Source organism: Geotrypetes seraphini, chromosome 8 (assembly GCF_902459505.1).
Source record: "Geotrypetes seraphini chromosome 8, aGeoSer1.1, whole genome shotgun sequence".
In the NCBI taxonomy this organism is placed as follows: domain Eukaryota; kingdom Metazoa; phylum Chordata; class Amphibia; order Gymnophiona; family Dermophiidae; genus Geotrypetes; species Geotrypetes seraphini.
This window is the reverse complement of record NC_047091.1, coordinates 89,210,026-89,223,657: the sequence shown is the minus strand read 5'-3', so window position 1 is coordinate 89,223,657 and position 13,632 is coordinate 89,210,026. Positions and strand designations below refer to the sequence as shown.

The 13,632-nt window shown below is 45.2% G+C and overlaps 1 protein-coding gene across 9 annotated transcripts in view; it reads right to left on the bottom strand.

Moving 5' to 3' along the window:
- Positions 1 to 9,359: 9,359 nt before the first annotated feature.
- KANK3 (KN motif and ankyrin repeat domains 3) overlaps positions 9,360 to 13,632 on the bottom strand; it is a 149,765-nt gene continuing 145,492 nt past the window's right edge. For 8 of the 9 annotated variants that reach the window (XM_033954736.1, XM_033954734.1, XM_033954742.1 and 5 more), the window contains 2 exons: positions 11,972 to 12,070; positions 9,360 to 10,120 (listed from right to left, as the gene is read on the bottom strand). In XM_033954736.1, the coding sequence (XP_033810627.1) occupies positions 10,037 to 10,120; positions 11,972 to 12,070 (183 nt within the window). In that variant the 3' untranslated portion in view covers positions 9,360 to 10,036. The remainder of the gene's footprint in view (positions 10,121 to 11,971; positions 12,071 to 13,632) is intronic. The other variant, XM_033954741.1, reaches the window with a different exon arrangement.

Genomic DNA, 13,632 nt, shown 5'->3' with positions numbered 1-13,632 from the left:
GAATCATGGGGAAGCTCAAGTCTTACCAGCTGAAGTTTTGCAGCCAGAGTCCTGCAGGTGCTTTCTAAGAAGGGGAAAGCAGGCAGGTTGCTCCAGCCTCCAACACCAGCACTTCTATGCAAGACCAGTTCAAATATATGAACTGTGCACGCATGGAAGTGCCGGCATCAGCCGCTAGAGCAGCCTACTGATTTCCTGCTTCTCAGGAAGCATGGGCTGTGCTCCAGCAGAGAAACTCATGGGCTGGTGGGGCTTCAGCACCCCTGCCAGCCATATATTTGCTGCCACAATGTTATCAATACCTAGGGTTACTCATGGCTTCTAAATTAACATTTGAAGAGCCAGTATCCAAGGTATTGCAGGAAGCATTTATGGTTTTGTGGAAATTAAGATCACAGTAATGTATTGCGTTGATGAAGCAGCTTTGCACACATTGTTTCATGTTTTATTAATTTCTCAAATATACTATTGTGTAATGTTTTTTTATACAGGTTTAATCTACTGTAATTATCAGATTAAGAAACTTCAGGCTTTGTAAAACTCCACAATCCAGTTTTTAGTTAGTAAAAGTAAATTTGATCATGTTACTCCACTGTTTCAGTATTATCGTTGGCTACCAATTAAATACAGAATACAGTTCAAGTAGTTGATTATAGCTCATAAAGCTTTTTATGCTTTGAATCCTTCAGATATGTGTGCTTTCATGATACCATGGAAATCGCCTGCAAACGCTCCTACAGCCACTTCATGGTTCCAAAGCTGTGGCTTTGGAACCAACTCCCCCCCATAAATCAGATCACAAAACTCATTAATGACCTTCCGAAGAGCTGTGAAGACTTTTCTCTTCAACTAAAGGTCCAGCCGCAAACAATCCCCTTTAAACTCTCTCCCACCAACAGCCACTGGTTGGCAACCCTCTGGTCCAATCTACTGTAATACCTCCCCAGGAATTTCCTATGACTGTCCCCATCCCAAGCTATCCTTAAGCTCCCCTTTATTGCACCTTCTCTTCAACATCTACCTTGCCTTTCTAGGAGACCTTTTAAGCCGCCAGCATATGACCCACTATAGCTACTCTGATGACTTACTATTGTCCTCCCTGTTACCTGCCTATCTCTTTTACAAAGCACTACATGGCCTACTGCCCAATTCCCTTACTGCTCAATTCCTCTTTGCGTGACCTGGCCCCTCCACATGATATCAATCCTTCTTTATCTTCGCCCTACTTCAGTGGTGTCTTGTTGTTCCACTGAGGTGGTTTCTGACATTACAGGTCTGTGCAGTGTGTTCACACCCTGAAGCAGCCAAGAATGTAAAATGCTGGCCATCAACGGTGTGACAGACCTTTCCTAACACAGATAAGCCTGTTATTTGCTAATCTTTGAAATTTCAGTGGATTTACTTGCATTGCATAGAGCACCAATTTAATTTGCATGAGGAGGTCTTTTTTATGCCTATGAGGTTTACCCTGCTATACCTGTCATTGTAAGGTAGAGGCTGGGATCTGAGGCTTTTTCCTCCTCTTTTTTTTCCTTTGGGCACTTGTTGCAGTGCACTTGTATTAGTGTTTGTGTTACACCTATGTACCTGTTTTGTTTCTGATGAAAGCAGAAGTGTGTTTGGTTATAAATATTAAACTACGCCATGCAATGATCACTGGATATCACCCACTATAACATCAGAAACACTTTCACCATTTGTAAGCACTAAGTCCAGGATGACCCCATCCCACGTGGGTTCCATTACCAACTGCTGGAACATTTCTTCTTGCAGAGAATTCAGGATCTCCCAACTTCTAGAAGACCCTGCAATAGGGCTATCCCAGGGGTGAGCAAACTTTTTGACTCGTGGGCCACAATGGGTCCTTAAATTTGATAGAGGGGCCGGACCAAGAGTATCTTTCTATCCCTTCATCCCTCCCATCCCCCTGTGCAGCAGAACCGTTGCCCATCTTCTATCCTTCCTTCCCTCCCTCGTGCAGCAGAACCATTGCCCAGCTTCCATCCTTTCCTCCCTCCCATCCCTTGTGCAGCAGAACCCTTGAGCACCCGCCCCCGCCGCGCAGCCAAACCCCGACTGACCCTCCATCTTTCCTTCCCATCCGAACATGAACCCTACATACCTCCCTCCAGAGCAGTGTTGGGCCGGCAGCACTCAACAGGGTGCTTCACGGCCTTCCTTTGTTGGGGTCTTCCATGTACCGCGTCACTGATGCGGTAGAGAGGTATGTAGGGCTCGCAGTCAGTGGGGTTCGGATGGTCGGCAGGCCGGATTAAAAAAATAAACAGGCCAGTTATTGCCCATGGGCCGTAGTTTGCTCATGTCTGGGCTATCCCAATCCACATCCAGCGTATTAAAATCATCTATTAGTAATACCTCCCTTTTTACAGATATATTCTGAATGTCTACTAGTAAATCTCTGCCCACTTCACAGCAATGTAAGATCTATTGATATATCTGTAATTGTTTTTTTTTTCCTTTATTTATATTTTGAACATATTATCAAGAATAAACTCCTTGTACAGAATATGATTGAGTCAACATAATATAAACAATTGAAGTAACATCTATATGACAAAATTGCTATTTACTTAATCAAAATTAAAGTCCCAAATTGAGATCCAAGATGTTTCTGAGTGAGAAACTATTAAAAGGAAAAAGAATAAATTCAAATTACAAATTAGGCGGTCAGATGAGAGTGGATCAAGAGTAAATTATACATTGAGATTTTCTTAATCCCCTTCAAGGCCCCTCCTGGAGAGAAATCCTGTCAGCTGAGAGGGTTCAAAGAAAATATAATTGCAAGATTAATACTTTACAATGCATTTGCAAGGATATTGTAAAAGAAATGATGCCCCCATTGCAGCGACCCCAGGCTTAAGAAGCAAAAATTCCTTCCTTCGTTTCTGAGATTCCCTTGTCACATCCGGAAATATTTGAACTTTACATCCAAGAAATTCTTTATGTCTATTCTTAAAATAAAGCTGTAATATCCAATTTTTATCTGGTGATAAAACCACCGTAGCCAATAGGGTAGCTGGAATAGCTACCTCCTTCATTGAAGATTCCAATAATAATGTTATGTCCATTTGTTCACCCTGACCTTGTTGTTCTAGTGGATGTTGTTCTTCCAAATTTTTTGATGGCAAATAATATATTTTGGAAAAAGGAGGAAAAGCATCATTAGGAACATTAAGAACCTCACAAAAGTACTTTTTCAAAACTTCTTTTGCTGATAAAGAAGGAATCTTTGGGAAGTTCAAAAATCTAAGGTTATTCAACCGCATATTATTTTCCATCATTTCCACCTTTCTCCTAAGGTTAAGATTGTCCTTAATCAGTGTCGTTTGAATTTGAGTTACTTCACTTATCTTTTTATCTATTTTTTCCACATTATTTTTCATCGATATATTTTCCTGTTTAAGTCCATTTATTTCATTTCTTTGTTGTAAATATTTCTCTTCTAGTTCTTTAATTTGTGGTGACAATGTTTGTCCCAGAGTTATTACCAAGTCCCAAATAGAGTCTAGAGTAACATTCATGGGTTTAGGAACAGAGAATATACTTGCTTGCATTGTCCCAGCTTCCACATCAATGGCAGTCTTCTCCCTCTGGGAACCTTGCTCCATTTCAGGTCCCCTCGTTGTTCTCACCGCAGTCTCGTCTTCCTCCAGTGCTTCACTCACTTCAGCCTCCCGGGAAACGAAGTCTGCCTCCTCGGGCTGACTACTCTCCCGCGGAGAGCTAGCACGCTGCGGCTGAGGGGGCGGGGTTCTAGCGTCGGGGCTCAGAGTCGACTCTAGCCCAGGGAAACTTGCCGCGACCTCACTCCTTCCCAGCGATTCCAGCGGGCGACTCCCCGATGCAGCTGCTGCCTCTTGATTCAGGCGCCGCAAAAAATCCTCCATGGACATCTGAAGGGGAGTCTCCAGGCGCCTCGAGGCTCCAGAAGCGCCTTTCCCTCTCCTTTTCGGCATTACTGAGGCACAAGGTAAATGTTATTTCGTTAGGATCTCTGGCGGCGTCTCACTCACTCTCATCAGCACGCGGCCATCTTGGATCAGAAAATCGATATATCTGTAATTGTGAAAATGACTTTGTATTGTGCAAATGTTCTTTGAAATGAAAGTGATAGGTCTTTTCTATTTGGTCACTGTTCTTTTCTGAATTAATTTTGGTTTTACTGTTAACTGCTTTCATCTGTATAAGTCAGGTGGCATATAAAATTTGAATAAACATAAATAACTTCACTTTCTCCATGGACAAGCAGGATGAGTCAGACACACATGGGTGACTCCGAAGCTGAGGGCTGTGAAAGAGCATTCTGACAAGGGTGGAATTACTCAACCCTTCACAGCATGGTTGGCGTGCAGTGGGAGGATGAGGCCGGTGAAGGATATCAGCATTAGAGAATGACACGGTGAAAAACATTCATCACCGTTCCCCAAGGACTGAGGTTGAAACAGACACTAGAAAATGACATGGGATTATTTCCCGCGGTTATCCGTGGGGACGGGGACGGTGATGAATTTTGTCACCGTGTCATTCTCTAATCAGCATCTAGGTAAAACATATCTCAAGATCCCATCAGAGAGACAACTTATGGAGAAGGTCAGGGTCCAACAGGGACAGGAAAGGATGCTGTGGCATGCGTGCCAATATACCTGAGACTGGGAGGAGGAACTGTGTCAACATTACAAGGTTTATAGCTAAATGGGGGCTGGCAATGAGGCATCTCCATAGAACTATAATGGGACATGTCTGGCCCTAAGAATGTGGAGTGGGTGAGGGAGGTGATGGTATATAGGGGTTAGACAGAGTCAGGTGGAGCCGGTGTACATACCATGAGGTTGGTGCATTCTTTTCAGCGTGACTCCAAGGTCGCAGGTTCTACAGCGTGTCACCAGCGTTTTAGTTTCCACAGCGTGTCACTCTCATCGGACCCCTGATGAAGATTGTACGAAACACGGACCGTGTTGGGTCCCTTGCCTAGAAAGAGGTTTTTAATTAATGTTTTACTTGTTACAAATAAAGTCTGCCTGCATCGTGTACAAGGTCTGCAGTCTTCTGTTTTGTTTGTTTTGTTTTATTTATTGGAAGCCAGCCTCGCTATAGGGACATTAAGTGGGTGGAATCCATTGGAAGGATAGTTTGGACAGAAAAATTGCTGGATGGATGGCTGAGCCAGAGGTTATGGGCACAGGAGACTAGTGACCTACAGATTGCATTACCACGTCTTTTGGTAAAACTTGTGATAGCTGTTACTACTACCCCAGCTCCACACAAACCTTGTCTCTTTAGAACCGCGTCTGGAGGGCATCTGTGCAGAAGTACTCAGCGCTGTACACATTATAGGCAAGTAGCTGTCCCTAGTGGAGCTCACAATCTAAGTTTTATACCTGGTGAAATGGAAGTTTAAGTGACTCGCTCAAGGTCACATTGAGCTGCAGTGGGAATCAAATGAGATCTGAAGGATTCTGCTATGAATACTTCAATGAGCCTGTTTGCCCATCTGCAAGTATTTATGTAAGCATTTATATACCACTTATAGCCCAAGTGGTTTACATTCAAATACTCAAGCATTTTTCCCTGTCTGTCCCAGTGGGCTCATAATCTATCTAATGTACCTGGGGCAATGGGGGATTAAGTGACTTGCCCAGGGTCACAAGGAGCAGTGTGGGATTTGAACCCACAATGTCAGGGTGCTGAGGCTGTAGCTCTACTTGTTGCAGCTGTGTAGTGTAATTTTGTTGTGAGAAAACTGTCACATTCAGATCTGCTGCCTGTCATTGGGGTAAAATAGCCTCACTACAAGGGCACAGCATAGGCAGCAAAAGTGCAAGCTTCCTTCACACATATACACTACCCCACCACAGGTCTGGTACAGCACAGATAACAACAACGCAAGACCCCTCCCCCCCCCCCCCACACACACACACACTGCCCCACCATAGGACAGCTATAGCAGGGAAAGTCTCCTTCTCACATATATTACATTACATTACATTAGTGATTTCTATTCCGCTTGTGCCTTGCGGTTCTAAGCGGATTACAAATTAGAAGATATCTGGACATTACCGAGAGAATTATATAACAAAGATTCATGTACATTACATGATACAGTTGATAGTTACAAATTAGAGGATATCTGTATTTATCCGATGGAATTACATAGTAAAGATTCAAGTACTTACAGGAAACAGTTGAGAATAACAATATATCCGGGTAGCTGAGGAGGATTACCTAACATTGAAGGGATAAGTTTATTGGATACACGTGGTAGATGCTTATTTAGCGGTCTGGATATTTTTGGTTGGTATGATTCGAGGAATTGACTAGTGTGTTATTCACAGGGGAGAAAGCATGTACGAGTGGGAGGAGATTAGTAAGTAAGGACTTGTTTTTTGAATAGAACTGTTTTGATTTCTTTTCGAAACACTTTGATGTCTGTTGTTTTGATCATCAGTTTGGTGATGGTGGGGTCAATTTTTGCTGCCTGTGTCGTAAAGTTTCTTACGTCGGGTACCATTATGAGGAGGGAAGGTGAATAGGTTCTGAGTTCTCCTTGATCTGGGTGATTACAGGACAGGTACAGCACAGCCAACAGTGCAAACTTCCCTCACACGCCCCACAAACCAGGCATTGCAAGACTTCCTCACATACATACACTTAAGGTTACCAGATTCTTGCTCTAAAAAAAAAAAAGAGGATGCATGGCCCTGCCCCCGGCCCTGTTCCACCTGCAGCCCTGCCTCATTCTGGCCCCCCCCTACCCCAGCCCCACACAAATCTCATCTCTTTGGAACCACATCTGGAGGGCATCTGTGCATGCACAGATGCCCTTCAGATGCAACCCTGATCTCAACACTTTTCAAAACCCAAAGTGCCAGGTTTTGAAAAGCCATCTGGACGCCTGAACAGTCCTCTAAAAAGAGGACATGCCCAGGTAAATCCGGACATTGGTAACCCTACATACACTTCCCCAATCACAGGACAAGTACAGCACAGAAAGCAGCAGAGAAAGTTACCCTCACACACACCCCCTCCACAGGACAGTATTTTCTTCACACGCGTACACGGCCCTACCATAGAACAGGTAGTTCAAGCTAACCTCACAAACATACACTGCCCCGCCACAAGACAGAGGCAGCACAGACAGCAGCAGCACAAGCATCCCTCACTTATTCCGCAGACCAAGTACAATAAAAGTAGCAGCTTCCATAGGGAGATGAAGCAGCACATTTATCGGCCTGAAAGCAAATCTCCTTTAGGGCTGGAACCTAGTAATGTTATTTTACCGGCATGAACAATTTTTAGCTCCCTATAAATGAAATCAACTGAATAAAATCCATACAGTGAAAATAAAGGCAGTTTTTAATAACTGAAAATCTGTTAGTCTACATAAATACTGTAATGAAGGCTTGTTATATATCTGGCAATAAAATTACATTACTGTGCTGTAAATATGCACAGTTAAACACTTCACATTTATATCTGATGGACACAGCACCATACAGACTGCAGGAAGGAGCAGTGGTGTTACACAGCTGTAGCAAGGGGCATTCAACAGGCCAAGGGCTTTCTCTAGATCAGTATTTCTCAGTCCTGGAGTACCCCCTTTACCAGTCAGGTTTTCAGGATATCCACAATGAATATGCATGAAAGAAATTTGCATATAATGGAGGCAGTGTATGCAAATCAAGTTTTTGCATATTCACTGTGGATATCCTGAAAACCTGACTGGCAAAGGGGTACTCCAGGACTGAGTTGAAAAACACTGCTCTAGATCCCAGCAAAGGAGAAAAGAAAAACTGACAAATTGCCTCGTTCCAGAAGAAACTTTTTAGCCAGGCCTGGTTTTGTACTCATATCTTAAAAGCGGAGTGACATTTTTGTGGTCCCTGAATCTACTCATTGAAATCAGTGCTGCATTCCCATAATGCATTAGATGGGGGGGTTGAAATCCATGACTAGCCTAAATCTTCCTCCTCAAACTGGCTTACTTGGATAGCTCTGGGGAGTGTGTGTGTGTGAAAGTTTATTTCTTGTTGGTTTCAGGCTTCCAGTTCTCCCTATTATGCGACTATCAAGGCTGAATTTCCACATCAGAAATCATGTGTTACCCTTTGTCTTACTGCAGCAGTGAGAAGCAAGCTGTCTAATGGTCAGAGTTTGCAAGGGAAAGGGGATGGAAGGGGGGGCTGTGGAGGGTATATTCCAATCAGTTTCAGTTGCTTGATGCATCTCATGACTTGGTTTCACACAGAGAGCAGTACAGTGCACTTGGCTAAAGCTTACTAATCTGAGCTGGCCAGACTTCTCATGACAGCTGTAGGTAAACAAGCTGTTTGGCTTGAGCTGTGTTTTTCCTGATCATGATCTCTGGAGCGGTTGGGATTAGGTTCTGAATAGGGAAGACAGGGCTGGAGCGTCACAGTCCTCATTGACTTGAACATTAACTAAAAGGAGAAAAGAGTTGCATCTAATTATAAAGCAATTTATTTCTAAAAAGTGACTGCACTTTAGGAAAATGTTAAATTATATGGCGTGAGGGAGGCACAAGGACTGGCCCTGCAGGCTATTCCTGCTCACACACACAGCAGGGGTGTCAAAGTCCCTCCTCGAGGGCCAGAATCCAGTCGGGTTTTCAGGATTTCCCCAATGAATATGCATGAGATCTATTAGCATACAATGAAAGCAGTGCATGCAAATAGATCTCATGCATATTAATTGGGAAAATCCTGAAAACCCGAATGGATTGCGGCCCTTGAGGAGGGAACTCTGATACCCCTGATTTACAGATACCCCTATTTGTAACCCTCCATCCACATATAGACTAGCTAGCTCAGGAACTAAGTATATGTGCACCCCTGGATCTGGCCACCAGGTGTCACCAGTGTACCATGACAGAGACTCCTAAGATGTTCAGGAGGTGTTTGGGTTTACAGCTGCTTTCCCCTCATCCAATGGCTATCACATCCCAATGGGAAAGTGGTCTGTATGGGTAGGGTTCCCAGATTTTACTATTGTAAAATTCGGACCCATGGCCCCACCCAGCCCCGCCCAAGTCACACCCCATTCCGCTCCAGCCTCGTCCCCCAGCCCCGCATTGCATTCGTGCATGCGCAGTTGCCCTCTCGAGTGGAAGCTTTTCAAAACTCAGAGAAAGTGCCGGGTTTGAAAAAGCTGTCCGGATGCCCGTGCATGTCCTCTAAAAAGAGGGCATGTCCGGGTAAATCCAGACGTCTGGTAACCCTATGTACGGGAGAGGAAGGGATTGTAAAGCTCAGTAGTTGGAATGAATGGGCAGACTGGATAGGCCATATATGGTCTCTATCTGCCATCATGATCTCTGTTTCTTTTTTGTAATTGTTAGGAACTGTTTCTTCTTTTTTTTTTTAATAGGGGGCGATATATTCAATTATAGAGACACTAGAGAGCCTCATGAACATGTTAAAAGCTTATAAATTTAAGAGTGTTGAAATTCAGACTGTCTGTAGGGCTGACCCCATCCCTATGTTGCTGGATAAGGTTCCCTGCAAGCAGATCATTACAGGAGTGGCAAAACAAGAGTCCATGCTTTAAAATACAAAATATTACATAGATACATAGAGTATAGCATATGTATAGGTATCATATTCATGGATGCTTGCTTCCTTTGCTAGTATATTTCCTTGCGTTCAGTGTGAGATGAAGTCTCAGACACCACTCAAACCTCCTGGTAACTTCTAAGCAGGTCCAAACCAAACAGGTGTTTTTGTAACGAAAATCCCTGAAATTTCAGGACAGGAAATAAGTAACTGCCACCTGGGCTGTACAGACCAGCCAAGAGATAGGAGGATTATCACTGCATAGTGCGAGGGTTGAAGAGCCATTCCCGATGTGGAGTATCTGGGACCCTGGGATGTAGACTGTCCTTTCAGAGGAGGAGACTGCACCCTGCGGTGTGTGTGAGCATCACTGACGGAGCACCCTGGAATCCATGACGAGTGAGAACCACGCTGCGGCTGAAAGTTCTTGGAGAAAGAAAGGGGATTCAGAGGCCCACAGAGCTGCTTCCATCTGGCTCCTGATCCGGGGGGCTCTTGAAGCTATTCTCAGCCAGCACTGGAGTCTCCTGCTGAATGAGACAAAAGAGAAAAGCAGTATCAGGTGTTTGTGACTTTTTAGGGCCAGTTTCTTCTTTCAGACCTTCCTGGTGGCTGCAGGGAACACAGACTAGCTGCACAGAGTACAGGAAAACTACAGGAGAAAGTCACTGCTAGATGACCGCAGCTATCTCCTCCTCCACACCTAGTGATCTCTTCCTAGGGTTGCCAGATTTTGCAATCGGAAAATCCGTACCCCCCAGATCAGCCCACAGGCCCGCCAAGTTCTGCCTATCCCCGCCCTGTAACGCCCTAATCCCGCCTCCAGTCCTGCCCAAGTCCAGCTCCCCCCCCCCATTGCCCAACGTGATTTGAGGAGGCTTTTCAAAACCTGGACAAAGTGCTGGGTTTTGAAAAGCCATTTGGACCCCCGTACATGTCCTCAAAAGAAGGACATGACCAGGGAAATCCAGATGTCTGGTAATCCTATCTCTTCCCCTTCTCATGCTTGATGTTTTAACTATCTCTCCTCCTTCTCCATCTCCTATTCCGGAAGTCTCTTTCCCTCCTTATTACTTATTTACACTTGTTATACTGCCCTTTATAAAATATTCATCAAATGAGTTTACAACTTAATTCACAGAAAACCAGAAAAGAGCGCTAAGAAATCAACAGGACAGGCACAGCGCAAATAGAATAGTATGTAGTGCTACGAAACCCACTTCCCATGATCCATATGCTCTCTGCTCCCCCCCTATCAATCAGGAAACAATGGTTTAAAAAAAGACTGTCTTCAAGGCCACCTTAAATTGAGTGAAGGACCTCTGCCTCTATCTGATGTTTGAAGGGTTTCTTCTTGCCCATCTAGTGCTCTAAGGTCTCTCCTGCTCCTCTCACAGATGTTCTTAGCGGATCTATCACCTCCCTATCTCTGATGCTCTGGAAAGGAGGGAGGAGTTTCTTCCGTGTCTCATTATGCTCCCTGTTCTTTCTCTTCTGTGTATTACTCTCGGAATCTTCCTTCTAAATGTCTTTTCAGGTTATCCTACCAGTTACTAATCCACAGCAAGTAAATGACAGACACACTAGGATAGGGACCCGCCCCCAGGCTGCCCAGTTCCACCCATCCCCACCCTGTAACACCCTAATCCCACCCCCAGACCCGCCCTAGCCCCCCCACCCCCCCCATGCTCTTGTTAGGCAGGGAGGAATCCCGAGTATGCGCGGATGCCACGCGATGATATCTGGTTACCCTACACTAGGGAGCTCAGAGCTGCTAAGGGGTCCAAACCACTCAATGGGAGATTTGGGCTTCACCCACTGCTCTGCTTGGCACCGCCCATTGCTCAGCTTCTGGCACAGCCGATTGGTGGCCAGAGGCAGAAAGAGTGGCCTCCCCATCCAGCGACAGCAAGAAACACCGCTGCTGCAGTTTTAGTGGCAGTAGCATATGACATTTTGTGAAGCGTTTCCTGCTGCTGCTGAGATCATGGCTGACCCGTGGGAGGGCAGAGATGACCCATAAAAGCAGGAGACTTATCAGTTCTGGGAACATCCTGTATCATTTGGCTGCTCTGTGCTTTACTCACCTCTCCCCCCGGTCAATATTCTGTCAGTGTAATGTGCCAGAGATTATACGGAGTATTGATATAATAAGTCAATGCTGTAATCAAAGTTTCTGACTGACAATTGTGTGCAAACCTATTTCAACAGGCACACTGTATCTATGATGGAATGGCTAAGTGTCGACACCCATCGACAGATATAGGATCTCTTAACCCTTCCACCTCCATGTCTGTGTTGCCAGTTGCCCACTTCCATGTCTTCCTGGAACATTTTTTGACAAACTGGTGAACTCCAGTCTTTGGTAGAGGGATACTCACAGACAATGGTGTCTTAGATGCATTCATGTGCGCATACAGCAGTGCAGCAATGTCTTTTTGCTCAGCCTCCAGAGCAACAGAGAGAGCGCTGCTGCTGTCCTGAAGGAGAAAAAAATAGCAAACTGGTACAGCAGAGTTGCAGATTCTCTAAAGGTCATAAACACAGAAATGCATCAGTGTGCTTCAATAGACCAGGATAACTGGCACTGAGGATTGGGAGAAGGATGGGGAAGGGGGGTCCAGTACATTACATTTACATTTATTTAAACTTTCTATACTGCCTCAACTGATGAGCAGGTCAAAGTGGTGAACAGACTACAATGAAAAAGAAAAGAACTGCATAATGAGGTTAGGAAAAAAGCATTCAATGAAGATAACCAAGGTAGAGATTAAAACAAGAAGAGAGGACCGTCATAGGTTTTTAAGCTGAACAAGGTGTTCAGGGGCATATCAAACCCAATCAAGTATCATAAACCTGCCGGAACAGCCATATTTTAACTGCAATTTTGAAACATTTTAAAGACAATTCACTATGAATATCCTATGGCACAGTGGCGTAGTAGTGGCGAGTGGCGCAAAAGGGCGGAGGCACCCCTCCCCCACCCCCTTCCCTTTCCCAGTACCTTTTTAACTTCTCCGGCGTGAGCAAAATGCTCACGTCAGTGTCGGCTTGCCCTCTGATGTCACTTCCTAGGTGCGAGTCTGAGAAGTGACGTCAGAGAGAGCACCAATGCCAACGTGGGCAGCAACCTCGTGCCGGGGAAGTAAAAAAAAAGGTACAGGGGAAGACAAGGGGCACGTGTGGCAAGGAGAGGAGTGGGGTGGTGCGAAGAGGGGGGAGGGGTGCCACGCCCTTAGGAAGACCGTGCCCGGAGCGGACCACCCCCCTCTTACTATGCCACTGCTATGGCAGGGTATTCCTGATAGCAGCAGCAGCTTAAAAAAAGACAGCACTATGCCTAGTGGATTCCAGCTGAGCAACTCACAGACCAGGCAGGAACAATCTATAATTTTTAACCCCCATTTTTATATAGCCACACAAGAGGTTTTTAGCACCGGCTGGCGTGCTGAATGCTCTGTGCTGCTCCGATGGTCATAGAACATAACATAAGAATTGCCGCTGCTGGGTCAGACCAGTGGTCCATTGTGCCCAGCAGTCCGCTCACGCAGCGGCCCTCTGGTCAAAGACCAACACCCTAAGTGAGACTAGCTCTACCTGCGTACGTTCCGGTTCAGCAGGAACTTGTCTTGAATCCCTGGAGGGTGTTTTCCCCTATGACAGACTCCGGAAGAGCGTTCCAGTTTTCTACCACTCTCTGGATGAAGAAGAACTTCCTTACGTTCGTATGGAATCTATTCCCTTTCAATTTTAGAGAGTGCCCTCTCATTTTCCCTACCTTGGAGAGAGTGAACAACCTGTCCTTTTCCACCAAGTCTATTCCCTTCAGTACCTTGAATGTTTCAATCATGTCCCCTCTCAATCTCCTCTGTTCGAGGAAGAAGAGGCCGAGTTTCTCTAATCTTTTGCTCTATGGCAACTCCGCCAGCCCCGTAACCATCTTAGTCGCTCTTCTCTGGACCCTTTCGAGTAGTACCGTGTCCTTCTTCATGTACGGCGACCAGTGCTGTACGCAGTACTCCAGGTGAGGGCGTATCATGGC